Source organism: Neoarius graeffei, chromosome 21, assembly GCF_027579695.1.
Source record: "Neoarius graeffei isolate fNeoGra1 chromosome 21, fNeoGra1.pri, whole genome shotgun sequence".
Lineage (NCBI taxonomy): Eukaryota > Metazoa > Chordata > Actinopteri > Siluriformes > Ariidae > Neoarius > Neoarius graeffei.
Genome location: NC_083589.1, coordinates 60,855,903 through 60,874,562, shown reverse-complemented (window position 1 = coordinate 60,874,562; position 18,660 = coordinate 60,855,903). Strand labels below are relative to the sequence as shown.

General features: G+C 41.5%; 1 protein-coding gene across 1 annotated transcript in view; it reads right to left on the bottom strand.

Moving 5' to 3' along the window:
• Window positions 1-1,195: 1,195 nt before the first annotated feature.
• lrguk (leucine-rich repeats and guanylate kinase domain containing) overlaps window positions 1,196-18,660 on the bottom strand; it is an 82,548-nt gene continuing 65,083 nt past the window's right edge. The window contains exons 14-20 of the mRNA XM_060903441.1: window positions 18,429-18,630; window positions 18,065-18,184; window positions 13,515-13,630; window positions 13,280-13,368; window positions 8,784-8,852; window positions 3,512-3,669; window positions 1,196-1,626 (exon numbers count right to left, since the gene is read on the bottom strand). Of these exons, the coding sequence (XP_060759424.1) occupies window positions 1,430-1,626; window positions 3,512-3,669; window positions 8,784-8,852; window positions 13,280-13,368; window positions 13,515-13,630; window positions 18,065-18,184; window positions 18,429-18,630 (951 nt within the window). The 3' untranslated portion in view covers window positions 1,196-1,429. The remainder of the gene's footprint in view (window positions 1,627-3,511; window positions 3,670-8,783; window positions 8,853-13,279; window positions 13,369-13,514; window positions 13,631-18,064; window positions 18,185-18,428; window positions 18,631-18,660) is intronic.

Sequence of the window (18,660 nt, the reverse complement as noted above, 5' to 3'; positions counted from 1 at the left end):
GTGCCATCCGCCGTTGCCAGCTAAAACTCTATAGTTCAAAGAAGAAGCCGTATCTAAACATGATCCAGAAGCGCAGACGTCTTCTCTGGGCCAAGGCTCATTTAAAATGGACTGTGGCAAAGTGGAAAACTGTTCTGTGGTCAGACGAATCAAAATTTGAAGTTCTTTATGGAAATCAGGGACGCCGTGTCATTCGGACTAAAGAGGAGAAGGACGACCCGAGTTGTTATCAGCGCTCAGTTCAGAAGCCTGCATCTCTGATGGTATGGGGTTGCATTAGTGTGTGTGGCATGGGCAGCTTACACATCTGGAAAGACACCATCAATGCTGAAAGGTATATCCAGGTTCTAGAGCAACATATGCTCCCATCCAGACGACGTCTCTTTCAGGGAAGACCTTGCATTTTCCAACATGACAATGCCAAACCACATACTGCATCAATTACAGCATCATGGCTGCGTAGAAGAAGGGTCCGGGTACTGAACTGGCCAGCCTGCAGTCCAGATCTTTCACCCATAGAAAACATTTGGCGCATCATAAAACGGAAGATACGACAAAAAAGACCTAAGACAGTTGAGCAACTAGAATCCTACATTAGACAAGAATGGGTTAACATTCCTATCCCTAAACTTGAGCAACTTGTCTCCTCAGTCCCCAGACATTTACAGACTGTTGTAAAGAGAAAAGGGGATGTCTCACAGTGGGAAACATGGCCTTGTCCCAACTTTTTTGAGATGTGTTGTTGTCATGAAATTTAAAATCACCTAATTTTTCTCTTTAAATGATACATTTTCTCAGTTTAAACATTTGATATGTCATCTATGTTCTATTCTGAATAAAATATGGAATTTTGAAACTTCCACATCATTGTATTCCGTTTTTATTTACAATTTGTACTTTGTCCCAACTTTTTTGGAATTGGGGTTGTATATATATATATATATATATATATATATACACACACACACACACTGTATATCAGACAGTTTTCGATTTCAGCCGAGACTCAATGTTTTGGTATCGAAAAAGAAAAAGTTTTCTTTTCATTGTGGACTAAAAAAAAAAAAATGCCAGAGGTGAAATGACTACCTTAATACCAGAACAATTTATTTTCACATTGGTATTATTCAGTGTTATGACAATGTCTAAGACTATATTAAAATGGAAATATTTTTAGAGGTTGGTCACTCCACTGATCTATAGTGAGCCTTCGGGCTTTTCAGCAAATCAAACAGGGAAGATGCAGCTTTTAAAGTTTTACATCAGTACTCTCATTATGAGCTACAGAAGACCATGGGGGGTTAACTCGACTCTGATGTTACAATGGACTACCGTACATGTTCTATACAGGTTCTTGACTCTATTAGAATTATGTATTACCTTCTACTACCATCAATAAACTCATTCCTATTCCTTGCTCTTTCAGCTATCACTCCTCCACCTGTCCTGCCTGCCCTGTCAACTGTTGCTTAGTTCCGGATTCAGCGGCTTTGCGTCCCAGCGGGATGGGGGGAAGAATGGGTTTGGCGTTGGAGCCTGGACGTCCTGGAGAGGAGACCACAGTCGGGGACGCTTGCTCGGGAGCTGAGCGTGACGAATCTGGGCTCAGACCTGGCTCCATGTGATCTGCAGGGAATGAACAGTCATACAGTTGTGTCCAACAGTAACGTGGTGTATATATCACCAAGAACTGATTTTATTTCTTCTTATTGAATACATGACTCTTTAAACGATGTCATTCTCCATGAATATACTGTAAGTATAAAGCATACAGTACAGTACGCTTCAAACGCTTGAGATCTTTTTTTTTCAATATAAAAAAAAATAATATAAAACAATTCTAATCAGAGGCTAGCTCTTTAATTTATCATGTTGTGACGTCATGACCAATCACAACATGCTAATCTGAAGGATCTGAGTCCCACTGGAGCTAATGGCAAAAGGTTACCGTAAATGTTACTAGGTTGTCAGGGAACATTTCAACTTTATATTTTTTGCTCCCATTCACACAAGACGCCACTACAGCATAATAGTGGTAAATATACGTTTTTCAGAGTGTGAAAGGGGTAAAAGTTTTCAGTCATGGGGAAGTTTTCAGGAGAGGGGAGTTTAAGTGCTGCTGTTTCTCAGTAACATTAACTTTGAGAGAGAGAAATGACAACTATAAAACGATTAAACATACAACGTGTAATTTAAAAAAAAAATCGTTTTTAAAAATTGTAAACATTGACAAATTGCTGTGGTATAAGAGAAATAAAACACTCTGAGATGTGCTGTTATAGTAAAATAGTCAACTATAGGGTGGTAACAGCACACCCCCAAGTGTCAAATTGCTTATACAGTATGATAATTTAAAAAATGTATTGTTTTCTCTCCCAATAACATTTAAACAAATTATACCATGATTTTTTTCTTCCAGTCCAGCAATTTTATCTTACTCCAAAAAGCTCATTAACTCACAGTACATTAGGAACTTTTATATATATTTTAAGTTCGTTTCTTAGACAAGGATTTTTTTTTTTTATGCTTGTTAACAGTTTCGGCGAGAATCTCCCGCCTTCTTCAGAAACAGTCACCAGATGTCAAGTGGTGACGTGTCTTATCAGCTGATGTTGCGTTACGGAGGCGTGAACGTCCCGCCCAATTTGACAGGTAGTTCACGCCTCCTGCTGTCAGGTCGCTCCTCCAGGACGGCGCTCCAGGTGTGCGACAGCGCGTACGCTCCCTCATCCCGGTTCATCGTCCTCTGCACCCGCTTACATATCTCCACTGCCTCTAAAATCCAACGCTGGAATCTATTTTCTTCAAACCAAGAAAACCTAAAATCAGCCATTTCAGACCACTGCAAACGGCAAAATCACATAATGAATTGGGAAGAGGCCAGAGTCATTCGCGCTGAAGAAAATAGATTCCAGCGTTGGATTTTAGAGGCAGTGGAGATATGTAAGCGGGCGCAGAGGACGATGAACCGGGATGAGGGAGCGTACGCGCTGTCGCACACCTGGAGCGCCGTCCTGGAGGAGCGACCTGACAGCAGGAGGCGTGAACTACCTGTCAAATTGGGCGGGACGTTCACGCCTCCGTAACGCAACATCAGCTGATAAGGCACGTCACCACTCGACATCTGGTGACTGTTTCTGAAGAAGGCGGGAGATTCTCGCCGAAACTGTTAATGAGGTAACAAGCATAAAAAAAAATCCTTGTCTAAGAAACGAACTTAAAATATCTGTAATAGTTAGACATAATGAACATCCACTACATAAACATTAGGAACTTTGTTAAGGTCAGAAAGAGGTCCTTAATAGTAAGTATACTGAGTACAAATGTTTGAAAAGTGATAAAACATAAAGCATGTTCTCTGAAAAGATGATGAGCATCAACACTGTGAGGAAGTTTAATTTAATTCACTTAAAGAATTTAATTCCTCTGTGCCTATAAAAATAATCAAATGTCAAATCACACTAGACTTAAAACCTTGGATTCTGAGAGGGAATCGGAGTGTGGTCCTTGCCTTTGAGTGTTTCCAGGTTTTGCCCCAACAGGGAGACATCCAGAGGCTCTACCTTTGGCTCTGACCCTGCATCCAAGCCATCAGCTGGGCTTTCCACACAGAGTACCCCTGCTGAGCTGTTCATGGACAGGCCAGAACTGGTGCAGGATTCCTCTGAGCTGAGACAAAGAGGGAGGAAAAATAAAATGAGAATGAGCATATACTGCACTCAGGGCTCTACAGTGCGCACATTTCACTCGCATTTGCGAGTGAATTTTTCGGCATGCGAGCGACGAAAAAAAAAACCACGCGCATTCGTGCGAGGGCTTCTTGCGGCCGACAATTTAGGAAAGCACTGAGCACAGACGCGACGAGTTTAACATTCTAAAATGCATCAAACGTTAAACTGCAAAGTATGTAAATCCAGCGCTGGATAGCCTACCTAATATAGTGTAACGAGTAACGGCCTGTATTGTTGCAAGTGTGTGTGTTCAGTGTTGTGCGTGTGTGTGTTCTGACTGCGCCTTGCTCCCTGTCAGTAGTTGCGTGCATTGCCCCTGTCTTGCACCTGCGGTGGTTCCCACGGTAACCGGGGGGGAGAGTGAAAAAGTAAAAAATTTTTTTTTGCTGTTCTGCCACATCTTTCTGTGATTGCCCCTCTTTCCCACGGTTGTATGTTGTGGGTGTGGCATTAGGTGGGAAAAGTGCTTTTTAGGGATTCATCAGATCATTCAACTGAGAGATGCAGAGAATAATGGCGTTTTTTAAAAGCAATGATGGTGGAAACAAGAATAAAAGAACGGATGAGGAAGAAAGTGTAGTGAAGAAAGCTAGAACGATGGGAGAAGGTGCGGGAAAATTATATAATGAGATGGAAAGCACACACCCCAGTGCAAACATTTAGATGGGAACATATAACACAGCAGAAAAACAAATAATATACAGTATATACAAATGGTGCATGTCACAACACAGCAGAAAAACAAAGAATATATATACACAACTGGGCGTGTTGAGTTGCAGATGTTAATTGCACATTAGTTATAGAAACTCAGTTCAGCTACAAAACTCAGGATATTGCACTGTATTTGGTATTGCATTGTATTGGGTATGGATGTAAAAAGTGTAGAAATATAAATATAAAATATACAAAAGCTATAAAAACTAAAAAGTTGCTCTGTGAGGTTGCACTGTAATAAGTATTGCACTGTATCAGGTAAGTGTGAGAATATTGTCCTTTTAGGTCCTTGTTGGTGCATTGTTGCACCTGCCAGAAGTGGCATCAGTCAGTGCGTGTAATTAGCCTTTTTCACATTACGTCACTTGCAGAAGAACCTCACATCCGTTTTCAGCCTTTTGAATGGAAGAAGAGGCGGCATGCTAATCTGCTGGCTAACAAGTAGCAACCATAGAAAGTCAGTAAACTTCCTTTCCAAAACAAGGCAAATAGGTGACTGGAATGGTCGCTAACAATACGTAATGATAAACAACAATGCGCAATATTATTATCAATCTTATCTGTGAATGACACAGTTTTGTTAACACATGTTGTCGCCGTATACCTCTTCTTCCATTCAAAAGGCTGAAAACGGATACGAGTTCCCCTGCAAGTGACGTAATGTGAAAAAGGCTAATTGGTCAAGGTGGTTATGGCCTGTGGGAAAAAACTGTTTTTGAGTCTGTTGGTCCTTGCTTTGATGCACCTGTAACGCCTGCCTGAGGGCAGCAAGTCAAAGAACTCAGAGCCAGGGTGGGAGCTGTCCTTGATGATGTTGTTGGCTCTGCTGAGCTCTGCTCTCTGTTTAGCTACTGTTTGTTCATTCATTCAGTTGTTCGTTATTCATTTCATTCATTCATTCATTCATTCATTCTCAATTGAATTTTGCGTTTTATGTGTTGGTGTGTCTAAGGTTTGCGCTGCAATAAACCTTTAAAATGAAAACCTACTTGTGCTTGTGCCCCCATTTTTTTTCCCTGTGCTCCTAAAATTTTTAACTTAGGAGCACGTGTGCGCCTGAAAAAAAAGTTGGTGTAGAGCCCTGACTGCACTCATAGGAAGGCTTCTACTAATTTGATCTATATAACTTAATCTGGACCTGGAAGACTTGAAAAACTTTAGACCAATTTCGCAACTACCAATTTTATCTAAAATCTTGGAAAAGGCTGTTCTGGATCGGGTTCAGAACTTTCTACAGGTAAATAATACAAAAACTCAGGAGGTATTTCAGTCTGGTTTTGAACCACAGCACAGAAACTGCCCTTTTGAGGGTTATAAATGACATCCTGTTGGTTGCTAACTCTGGCACATGATCAGTTCTTGTGTTACTTGATTTTAACTGCAGCCTTTGATACTGTTGATCACAGCATTTTTCTATCACGACTGGAGAAGGTAGTGGGTTTCAGGGGCCGTGTGTTAGACTGGCTCAAGTCCTACCTTAGTGACAGGATTTTGTGTTGGTAATGATCTTGTGATATCCTCAAGAACCCACATAATTGCGGGGTCCCACAGAGGTCCATTCTGGGTCTTCTTTTTTCACTCTATCCCCTTCTGTTAGGTTGAATTTTCAAGAAGCATAACAGATCTATCCATTGCTATGCTGATGACACCCAGATTTATTTGCCTGTCAGCAATAAATCTGTTGATGCATTATTACATTGTCTTACTGACCTTAAACAATGGATGGCTGACACTTTTTTTGGACTTTAACCAGGACAAAACTGAGATCATTTTTATTGGTCCTGATTCATTTGACGGCTCCAGTGCAACACTTGGTTCATTAAACCATCGCTGTAAACCCCTAGTAAAAGCCCTAGGGGTGGTTATTGATGGAAAAAAGCCAGGTCATCAAACGTTGTTTTTATCAACTCAGGATTTTGGCAAAAGTAAAGCCTTTTTTAAGAAGAGAGGACTTAATTAGAGTGACGCATGCCTTCATTTTTTTGAGACTTGATTATTGTAATTCTTTATATGTGTTGATCAGTACAACTCTTATCTCGGTTGCAGCAGCCAGATTTGTGATAGGAACTCGCAAATATGAGTGTATTACTCCAGTACTCACATCGTTACACTGGCTGCTAGTTAAATTCAGACAGGATTTTAAGATTTAACTTTTGGTTTTTAAATCCCTTTATGATCAAGCACCTAGTTACTTGTCAGAACTGCTCATCCCCTACATTTCTGCATGTACAGTAACTAATGTTCTGCTACTGATCCACTTTTAGTTGTGCTGCACACCAGACAGAATAGGGTGAGGGGATTGGGCTTGTAGTGTTGTCACTCCCAGGCTCTGGAATAGCCTTCCTTCGAATGTCAGAACAGCTCCTTCTCTCCCTGTGTTCAAAACCAGACTAAAAACTTATTTTTTCTCCATTGCTTTTAACTGTTCTTAATTACTTTTTCGTTATTTTGGATCTTTTATTGTACCTTGTGTTGCTGGGTTTTTTTGTTTTTATTTATTTATTTTTTTATGCATGGCATTGTCTAGAGTGATCTAATTGTATTTCTCATCTCATCTCATTATCTGTAGCCGCTTTATCCTGTTCTACAGGGTCGCAGGCAAGCTGGAGCCTATCCCAGCTGACTACGGGCGAAAGGCGGGGTTCACCCTGGACAAGTCGCCAGGTCATCACAGGGCTGACACATAGGCCAAGTTTACATTAGACCGTATCTGTCTCGTTTTCTTCGCAGATGCACTGTCCGTTTACATTAAACCGCCTGGAAACGCCGGGAAACGGGAATCCGCCAGGGTCCACGTATTCAATCCAGATCGTGTCAGCTCCGGTGCTGTGTAAACATTCAGAATATGCGGATACGCTGTGCTGAGCTCTAGCTGGCGTCGTCATTGGACAACGTCACTGTGACATCCACCTTCCTGATTCGCTGGCGTTGGTCATGTGACGCGACTGCTGAAAAACGGCGCGGACTTCCGCCTTGTATCACCTTTCATTAAAGAGTATAAAAGTATGAAAACACTGCAAATACTGATGCAAATACTGCCCATTGTGTAGTTATGATTGTCTTTAGGCTTGCCATCCTTCCACTTGCAAGTGGTAAGTGATATGCGCTGGGATCACACACACAGCGGCTCAGTCCCGAATCACAGCTTGTGCACTTCACTCGCGTGCTCTGTGAGCTGCGCAGGGCCGGAGTGCGCACCCTCCAGAGGGCACTCGCTGTTCAGGGCGGAGTGATTTGGAGCGCAGGATGCCTGCGGAGCCGAGCGTATCCGTGTATTGGTGTTGCTGTGTGCACGCAAATCGTGTATTGGTGTTGCTGTGTGCACACTAATCGTTTTAAAAACGTTAATCTGATGATCCGCTAATACGGTCTAATGTAAACATGGGCATAGACACAGACAACCATTCACACTCACATTCACACCTACGGTCAATTTAGAATCACCAGTTAACCTAACCTACTTTGGACTGTGGGGGAAACCGGAGCACCCGGAGGAAACCCACGGGGAGAACATGCAAACTCCGCACAGAAAGGCCATCGCCGGCCACGGGGCTCGAACCCGGACCTTCTTGCTGTGAGGCGACAGCGCTAACCACTACACCACCGTGCCGCCCCAATTGTATTTTATTTAATATTATTTTAACTTTCCTGTTATATGTGCTTTGTTCAGCACTTTGGTATGGCACTGATGTCATTTAAACGTGTTAAACAAATTAATTTGATTGTCATTAATATGCTCTTAACTACAAATTCTCCATTTATTTATTAGAGGAAAGTTTTCACCCCCTGTAGTGTGTAAGGATTCTTCAGTGGTCTCAGTGTTTCATGACTATATTCACTTTTGCCCGGTAACTAAAAGAAACAAAAGTTGCAGCTGGCCATTTCAGCAACTCAATACGACTCCCAGACTAAATTAGCACATGTTTAAATATCTTACGGCTCTGCATATTTCACATGTGTAGCTGTGCGAGTTCTCAGTTTTTGCAAGCAGACCCAGAGGAACACAAACACCCACAGCTATAAATATGCATTTATATATTTTCCAGACACATCCCAAACCCCCACCCCAACCCCCATCTCATAAACCCACCCCCACCCCCTGCAAACACTAGCACGTTACCTCAGCCCTGCAGATTACGACTCTAATATCGGATGAATAAAACAGCCGCAAAATTACAGAATTGTGATTTCTTGCAGAAAAAAATATTAAATAATGTGTGAGGGTAAGGAATAAAAAATAATCATTTAAATCTAAAAGAAAAAAAAACTGGAGAGAAATGGGATGAGTGCAGGTCAAAGGATAGAGGTTAGTGGGGCATTCTGTGTGCTGTGTACCTGCTGTCCTCGTTATGGTCAGCAGACTGAGAATGAGGAGCCAGTAAGAACGGAGTTGTATGAACATAGCTGCAACATACAAACACACACACAATAATAACTTGGACCATTTAACACAGTTCAGAGTAAAGCACACTAAATTATTCATGCTGTCCTGAATGATACCATCCCCCTCAGTGATGTTATAGAAGAATAATTCATAAATACCGGCAGGCAGCCTGATCAACAACGAATCAGTTTCATGAGAAGAAAATGAACAAGATTTAAGACTAAGATCATGATTAAGAAGATTAAGAAGAGAAAACCTGTCTCATGGTGGTACGGTGGTGCAGTGGGGCTCGAATGTGCCGGCTGGCCTTTCTGTCAGGAGTTTGAATGTTCTCTAAAAAATTTATGCTGATTACAAATCATGAATGTCAGTGAAACATTTTTCTTTATGCGTGAGATGATGTATAACTCTCATAAAAGCTGGTAAGGATACATTAATGTCAAATAAAATAACTTCAGGAAAAAAGGAAAATAGAATATAGACAGTGTCTTTAAATGTTAAGTTTTTTTCTGTAGGTGCTTTATCGCTTGACTCCAGAGCATATCCTGGGAACACTGGACAAGACACCGGTTCGTTCTAAGGCACCACATACATTCACACACAAACCTGTATGCACAGAAGCATCACAGGTATTTTCCCAGGTATCCGTAGCCCTAAATGTAGTCACCAATGATTAATGCTTGTATGGTGTTCAGTCGTGTTGCAGTATTTGAGACTGGTTCTGGTCTCAAGACCACTTTTTGAAGGTCTTGGTCTCATCTCAAGACCGACCACACCTTAATGGGTCTTGAACATAGAGACTCAGGATTTTATTTCAAGACCGGTCAAGACCACAGCTATGGGGATTTCACTAAATTGCCTGTGCATTGTCTGATTTATTTGCTAACATCATTATTATGACTGGATGTAAAACTTCCTGCTTCAAATGCGACCAATCACATGACTCACTGCTAATTTGAAATTTTCATTATTGTTAACAGATGTCACCCCTCCCTGTTCCCCTTCACACACACTGGTCTGGTCCTGGTCTTGACTCGGCCTCACTCTGCCTTGGTCTCAACCCCTCAAAGTCTTGGTTTTGTCTCGGTCTCGATACACTCTGTTCTTGGTCATGACTTGGTCTCGGTTTTGGTGGTCTTGACTACAACACTAGTGTTCAGGTCTGTGTTCAATGTTTGGTAAAAGAAAAATATTACAATTAATTATTATTTCAACCTGATACTCACTGGCCTTGCCTCATTTTCTCTGAAGGACATGTTAAAAAAATAAACTTTTATTGAGTATCCCCTGTGTCCATTCACAAAATCCTCTCTAATCCTGCCATCCCACATTCTTCTTTAGTGTGTGAAACAAGACACAAATGCACACAGAAGTAAACAAAGCTGCAAAAATTTCCAGCACAGAAAACTGGTTTATTTTGCATTTTCCCAAATTCTACTCTCACTGTTGCGTTTCTGTTCACACATTTTCTCACAGGAACCTGCAAAATATAATTTCATAACATGCTCTTGGCTGCAAACTGGGCAAGAGACATAAGGTATGAACTGTACTATGTCACAAGGTTTGGAACTTCACCACAATCACCAGACTGGAATTTGCAAAGAAATACAGAGCCACAAAAGTTCTGTAATGAAGATTAACCTCTACCAAAGTGATGGGAAGGCCAAAGTGTGGAGAAAGAAAGGATCTGCTGATGATCCAAAACAGGCAAGCTTATCAGTCAAGCATGGTGGGGGTAGTTGGCTTGCATGGCTGCTTCCAAAAAGGGCTAATGAATCTTTATTGATGATGGAACGCATGGTGGTTGCAGAAGAATAAATCCAGAAGTCTACAGAAACATCCTGTCTGGCATTTTACAGAGAAATGTATCCAATGGGAGCAAGTTCATCATGCAGCAAGACAATGACCCAAAAGACACCGAGTTCATCAGGGGGAAAAGTGTAAGTTTTTAGACTGGGCAAGTCAAACACTGGACCTTAACCCAACTGAGCAGCATTTCACCTGCTGAAGAAGAGACTAAAGGGAGAAACCCCGAAAACAAGCAACTGAAAGATGCAGTAGAAGCCAGGAAAAGCATTACAAAAGAATATCGTAACAGTTTAGTGATGTTACTGGGTCGTCAGTTTGATGCAGTTACTGCAAGCAAGGGAAATATAACTAAAGGTTAAGTGTCATTTACTTTAAGACTACTACAGTGGTGCTTGAAAGTTTGTGAACCCTTTAGAATTTTTTTATATTTCTGCATAAATATGACCTAAAACATCATCAGATTTTCACACAAGTCCTAAAAGTAGATAAAGAGAACCCAGTTAAACAAATGAGACAAAAATATTATACTTGGTCATTTATTTATTGAGGAAAATTATCCAATATTACATATCTGTAAGTGGCAAAAGTATATGAACCTTTGCTTTCAGTATCTGGTGTGACCCCCTTGTGCAGCAATAACTGCAACTAAACGTTTGCGGTAACTGTTGATCAGTCCTGCACACCGGCTTGGAGGAATTTTAGCCCGTTCCTCCGTACAGAACAGCTTCAACTCTGGGATGTTGGTGGGTTTCCTCACATGAACTGCTCGCTTCAGGTCCTTCCACAACATTTCGATTGGATTAAGGTCAGGACTTTGACTTGGCCATTCCAAAACATTCACTTTATTCTTCTTTAACCATTCTTTGGTAGAACGACTTGCGTGCTTAGGGTCGTTGTCTTGCTGCATGACCCACCTTCTCTTGAGATTCAGTTCATGGACAGATGTCCTGACATTTTCCTTTAGAATTCGCTGGTATAATTCAGAATTCATTGTTCCATCAATGATGGCAAGCCGTCCTGGCCCAGATGCAGCAAAACAGGCCAAAACCATGATACTACCACCACCATGTTTCACAGATGGGAAAAGGTTCTTATGCTGGAATGCCGTGTTTTCCTTTCTCCAAACATAACGCTTCGCATTTAAACCAAAAAGTTCTATTTTGGTCTCATCCGTCCACAAAACATTTTTCCAATAGCCTTCTGGCTTATCCGCGTGACCTTTAGCAAACTGCAGATGAGCAGCAATGTTCTTTTTGGAGAGCAGTGGCTTTCTCCTTGCAACCCTGCCATACACACCATTATTGTTCAGTGTTCTCCTGATGGTGGAATCATGAACATTAACCAATGTGAGCGAGGCCTTCAGTTGCTTAGAAGTTACCCTGGGGTCCTTTGTGACCTCGCCAACTATTACACGCCTTGCTCTTGGAGTGATCTTTGTTGGTCGACCACTCCTGGGGAGGGTAACAATGGTCTTGAATTTCCTCCATTTGTACACAATCTGTCTGACTGTGGATTGGTGGAGTCCAAACTCTTTAGAGATGGTTTTGTAACCTTTTCCAGCCTGATGAGCATCAACAACGCTTTTTCTGAGCTCCTCAGAAATCTCCTTTGTTCGTGCCATGATACACTTCCACAAACATGTGTTGTGAAGATCAGACTTTGATAGATCCCTGTTCTTTAAATAAAACAGGGTGCCCACTCACACCTGATTGTCATCCCATTGATTGAAAACACCTGACTCTAATTTCCCCTTCAAATTAACTGCTAATCCTAGAGGTTCACATACTTTTGCCACTCACAGATATGTAATATTGGATTATTTTCCTCAATAAATAAATGACCAAGTATAATATTTTTGTCTCATTTGTTCAACTGGGTACTCTTTATCTACTTATAGGACTTGTGTGAAAATCTGATGATGTTTTAGGTCAAAATTATGCAGAAATATAGAAAATTCTAAAGAGTTCACAAACTTTCAAGCACCACTGTAGTTCCTTTACTTTTGTTTATTTAAAAAAAAATCATCTCATATTCATCTTTTGATCTCAAACCAAAATGTCTTCACTGCACAACAAAAACAAAAGAACTGGCCTTGACATTCCAATACTTTCAGAAGGGGATTATACATGGACAGAATTTTCAACTATACATAAACCTTCCCAACATCTGTATGCACCTGGAGAACAAAGTTTGATGTCTAAAAATGGTGAAATTGAATAGTCTCCGAATCTGAGGAATAAGTCACCAAGAATGGCTGCCAACATGACGACGATGAAACCAGGAACAACACAAATGGCTAACATACAGTACTGTCCAAAAGTCTTAGGCACCGTATTGCATGTCCATGGGCTCATCCGTCATTCACATAAAATCTACTGCGTCTACCTTCTGAACTTGTTCTGACAAATGATGAATCTTCTAACTGACTGTAAATGAGATGAAGGAATATGTTGGAATATGTTGAGTATTTCTGCATAACTTGATATGACTGTATTGTTTTACAAGGCAAATAATGTCAACCAAACACATGAACACATGAGGTCATGTCACAAAAATGTGAACAAACACCACACAAGGGTTAAAGATGATAAAACCAGGTTATGGCACTATTAGCCAATATTTATATTTTCTACTGTACCTTTTAAAGAACTGTGTGTAAGCCCTGGGAATCTTACCCACCAGGGCTTCTCGAACCATCTGCTGTCTCCTCTGGATAGAAGCCAGTTCCTACAACATGAGCACAGACAGCCAATCCCTGAAGCACTGAAATGTATCCAGACATAAGCATGGTTTCCAAAGCATTTCTCTTTTTGCACCATGTACTCATTCATCATTTTGTTTTACTTGTTACTTGTTTATTTTCTCTGACTCACTGCTGAGGTTTTCTGAGGCAGCAGCCTGGTTTGGACTTTACTGTAGCAATTTTGGCTGTAGGCATCTGTGGGGTTAGTTTCTAGTGTCTTGGACACTGTAGACTCATGACCCTCATCTAAAACACACACACACACACACACACACACACACACACACACACAGAGTCAAGTGACACACTGAGCATTTGGATGAAACGGTGTCTTATATGAAACAGCAGTTATTTTTGCTCAGGATTTAGGCTAGTGCAGTTCACATGTACCAGTAAATCAGTAACTCAAAATGTAAACCAGCTGTGGACATTCACTAGGAAAATGTAGCGACCATGATGTCTGTTAAAGTAATGTATGAATTTAATAAATGGATACCAGAGCAGGAGGTGTACATTAATTTTATTTATTACATGTAACCTTTGAATACTTGATTCTGATTGGTCAATTAAAGCAGGGGTTCTCAAACTTTTTTGGGCCGGGGACCCCAATGGAGCAGAAATTTTTCCAAGGACCCCCTCATAATCGCACCACAAATTTAACCATATAGGCTTATAAATATTTGTCCTGTTACGTACAGTTATTACCACATTGTTTTAAATAGTCATTTTAATGCATTTAGCAAATTAAAAAATATATATATGTTGGAACAATATATCGTGGAACAAATAGAATTCCATTTTAGTTTAGTATTGATTATTGACATATTGATGGGATTACATTTTAGAACTCATCAGAATAGATAACAGACTGACAAAAAACACTCAATGCATTCAGAGGTAGCTGATCTGAGCAGACTCTAAGATCACTCTACACATGGAGACGAGCTCTGTACTTGGTCTTCATTGCAGTCAAAGTAGAGAAAGATGACTTGCATAAGTAGGTAGTAGGAAAGGGGAGCAATATCTGCATAGCATGTGCTGTGAGTTCAGGATACTCAAATGCTAGGGAGGGCCAAAACTCTGCATGGCTCACCTTCAAAGTCCGATCACAAGATAAGTCCACCAACTCCTCCTCTGCTTTGCCTGTAAGGCTGTACAGTATGTAGCTGCTGGAGCAAAGGGATCTTGCACCCAGTCCCAGGCATCAGCGTTTACATCCGGTGAAGTGCTTGCTGAGAGCAGTGAGGTGAGAGGTGGCTACCTCTTTCACGACAGTCACAGGCAGGTTGTTTGCGAGCAGAAATTCTGTGAGCTGCGGGAACGTCTGTCACTCCATCTTGTAGCCGTCTTTGCCACAGCTCTGCTTTCCTCATGAAGGCGGTGAGTTTGTCGCTTACTTCAAGGATGGAGGCATAGCGTCCTTGAATGGAGAGGTTAAGGCTATTGAGGGCGTTGAAAACATCCACCAGATAGGCCAACTTAGCAACGTATACAGGATCAGAGAAAACCCTGCGATGTTGGGCTTTTCCGTTCGCGTAAACTCCGACATTTCAGTGCGTAACTCAAACACCCACTGAAGTACCTTTCCGCGAGAGAGACACCTCACTTCGGAATGATAAAGCAGTGTGTCGTGGCCTGCGTCCATCTCCCGACAAAATTGCCCAAACAAACGTGTCTGCAGTGCCCTTGACTTAACAAAATTAACTGCAGCCACAGCTTTATTCAGCACCAAGTGCAAGTCAGGTTCAATGGCTTTGGAGGCGAGCGCATGCCGATGAAGCATACAGTGCACAGATTTGACATTTGGGTTGACAGCCTTTATGCGAGCGACAACACCACTCTTTCGGCCAGTCATCGCTGCCGCTCCATCTGTGCACACGGCAACACATTTACCCCAGCTCAGCCCAGCTTCATTAATAAATTCATCCAGGAGCCTGAATATCTCCTCTCCTGTTGCCCTACCTGGGACCGCTTTGCAGAACAAAAAGTCCTCTAAAATTGTTTCTCCCCATGGATAGCGGACAAGAGCGATGAGCTGGTCTTCAAAATTTTAAACAAATAAAAATCTGAAAAATGTGGTGTGCATTAGTATTCAGCCCCCCTGCGTCAATACTTTGTAGAGCCACCTTTTGCTGCAATTACAGCTGCAAGTCTTTTGTGGTATGTCTCTACCAGCTTTGCACATCTAGACACTGAAATTTTTGTCCATTCTTCTTTGCAAAATAGCTCAAGCTCAGCCAGATTGGATGGAGAGCGTCTGTGAACAGCAATTTTCAAGTCTTGCCACAGATGCTCAATGGGATTTAGGTCTGGACTTTGACTGGGCCATTCTAACACATGAATATTCTTTGATCTAAACCGCTCCATTGTAGCTCTGGCTGTATGTTTAGGGTCATTGTCTTGCTGGAAGGTGAATCTCCTTCCCAGTCTCAAGTCTTTTGCAGCCTCCAACAGGTTTTCTTCCAGGATTGCCCTGTATTTAGCTCCATCCATCTTCCCATCAACTCTGACCAGCTTCCCTGTCCCTGCTGAAGAAAAGCATCCCCATAGCATGATGCTGCCACCACCATGTTTCACAGTGGGGATGGTGTGTGCAGGGTGATGAGCAGTGTTAGTTTTCCGCCACACATAGCGCTTTGCGTTTAGGCCAAAAAGTTCAACTTTGGTCTCATCTGACCAAAGCACCTTCTTCCACATGTTTGCTGTGTCCCCTACATGGCTTCTGGCAAACTGCAAACGGGACTTCTTATGCCTGTCTTTCAACAATGGCTTTCTTCTTTCCACTCTTCCAAAAAGGCCAGATTTGTGGAGTGTACGACTTATAGTTGTCCTGTGCACAGATTCTCCCACCTGAGCTGTGGATTTCTGCAGCTCCTCCAGAGTGATCATGGGCCTCTTGGCTGCTTCTCTGACCAGTGCTCTCCTTGCTCGCTCTGTCAGTTGAGGTGGACGGCCATGTCTTGGTAGGTTTGCAGTTGTGCCATACTTTTTCCATTTTTGAATGATGGATTGAACAGTGCTTCTTGAGATGTTCAGAGCTTGGGATATTTTTTCATAACCTAACCCTGCTTTAAACTTCTCCAGAACTTTATCCCTGACCTGTCTGGTGAGTTCTTTGGTCTTCATGATGCTGTTTGTTCTTCAGCGTTCTCTAACAAACCACTGAGGCCTTCACAGAACAAGTGTATTTATGCTGAGAGTAAATTACACACAGTAGGACTCTATTAACTAATTAGATGACTTCTGAAGGCAATTGATTGCACTGGATTGTATTTAGAGGTATCAGAGTACAGGGGGGCTGAATACTAATGCACACCACATTTTTCAGATTTTTATTTGTTTAAAATTTTGAAGACCATTTATCATTTTCGTTTCACTTCACAATTATGTGCTACTCTGTGTTGGTCTATCACATAAAATCTCAATAAAAAAACTTTTAAGTTCGTGGTTGTAAGGTGGAAAAATGTGAAAAAGTTCAAGGGGTATGAATACTTTTTCAAGGCACTGTAACTACTTATTAACTGAGCATGAGGTTTTTATGGGAAAATATCAGACCGAGGTTTTGACAGGACCGTAGAAAAAGACCTTGGTCTGATATTTTCCCGTAAAGACAGAGCAAGCAAGGTTAATAAGGAGTTTATTATATGGCTTTTTTATTTCTAAGATTAAAATAGACAGTCATTATAACGAGGCATGACGCTGCTTTCAGTCACGTCATACTTGTAATGTAGTTGAGTCACGCATGCAGAATAAACGGCTAGTGGTTTCAAAACTGAATTTTTGTTTGCGGTTAGTGGTTTTTGAACACTCTGAGCTGATCATTTCTTGAATAACTTGCTGACTTGTTTGTCTTCTGTGTTTAGATTGTTTTTGATTCCGTTTTAATTTCCAATTAATCTTTTTTGTTGTTTTTGTTCATTTTTTTGCAACAATGAAAGCTGGCGCCTTGGAAAGAAAGTCCGTAATCACCTATGAGCATTATGGGAAAATTCTGTCCGCCAAGGAGCCAATCAGAGCGCACAATTTTACCAGAAGTAGCTCGTGCCATATAATAATACAAAATAAACCCCGACTGGGTGATGCAGGACCCCAAGGAGAAGCGTACATTATCTTTTACACAACAACCTGTCTCTTGGGCAAATTGCAGTTTGTATAAGGGTGGGACGGTGGTGCAGTGGTTAGCATTGGGTTTGAACCTGCTGGTCGACTGGGGCTTTTCTGAGTGGGTTGCCTCTAGGTGCGCCAGTTTCCTCCCACAGTCCAAAGACACATGGATTAGTTCAACTGGCTACTCTAAATTGGCCATAGGTATGAATGTGAGTGTGAACGGTTGGTTGGTTGCTTGACAGACTGGTGACCTGTCCAGGGTGAACCCCACCTCTCATCCAAGGTCAGCTAGGATTGACTCCTGCTCACCTGTGACCCGCAATGGATAAGCGCTATAGAAAATGAATGGATAAATTGTTTGTTTCAGTGGAATAACACACTTTGGGGAGGAAATGACTTGATATGAGTGGGGTGTTATTATTCCATACATCGCTGCATAGATGTGTATCAGGGCTGCACAATTCTTCATTATATAGAAAATCCTTTTTTTTTGGTCTTAGAATTGAGATCACAATTACTCCATTTGTAATTGTAAATATAAAAGTAAAACTGATCGAACTGACTGAGTTTTACCTGTGGTGGTATTTTGCGGCGTAATTCCGGTGCTCCGCCCACCTTCTTTCTCCTGCTCGTCCAGACCCAGGTACTGTTTTATAAGCTGCCTCAGAGCACTGTAAGCCTCTTTGCGATCATCTAACAGTAAAAAAAAAAAAAAAAAGACACTTTTAAAGTGGTTGTAAGGCTCATTCCTAAACTTACCAAAACATATCGTGTAAAAACACATTATATATCACATCCATAAGCAGCTGCATTTTGTTCAGTGGCTGTGAGAATCCAAAAGAACTACACGCTCACAGTACAGTTTCACACATTCTTCTTAATAAATGTGATAGCAATTTAAATTTAATGTAATTCATCAGACATCAAAGATCCCTACCGCAGAGGATCACGCTGTCAAAGAAGCCGGGTCGCTCTCTGTTGATTTTGGTGTAGAGGTCGATCCGTGACACGGCTTTCTCTATCTGGCTGTCAGTGTAAATGTCTCTGGCCTTCATGTTTGAAATGTAGTCCTCAGTTCTAGTCGGGAGCAGCAAGATGTATCTGGGTTCGAAGTATGAGGTTTTCAGACTAAACACACCCTGTGGACAGGAAGTAGAGACAAATATATT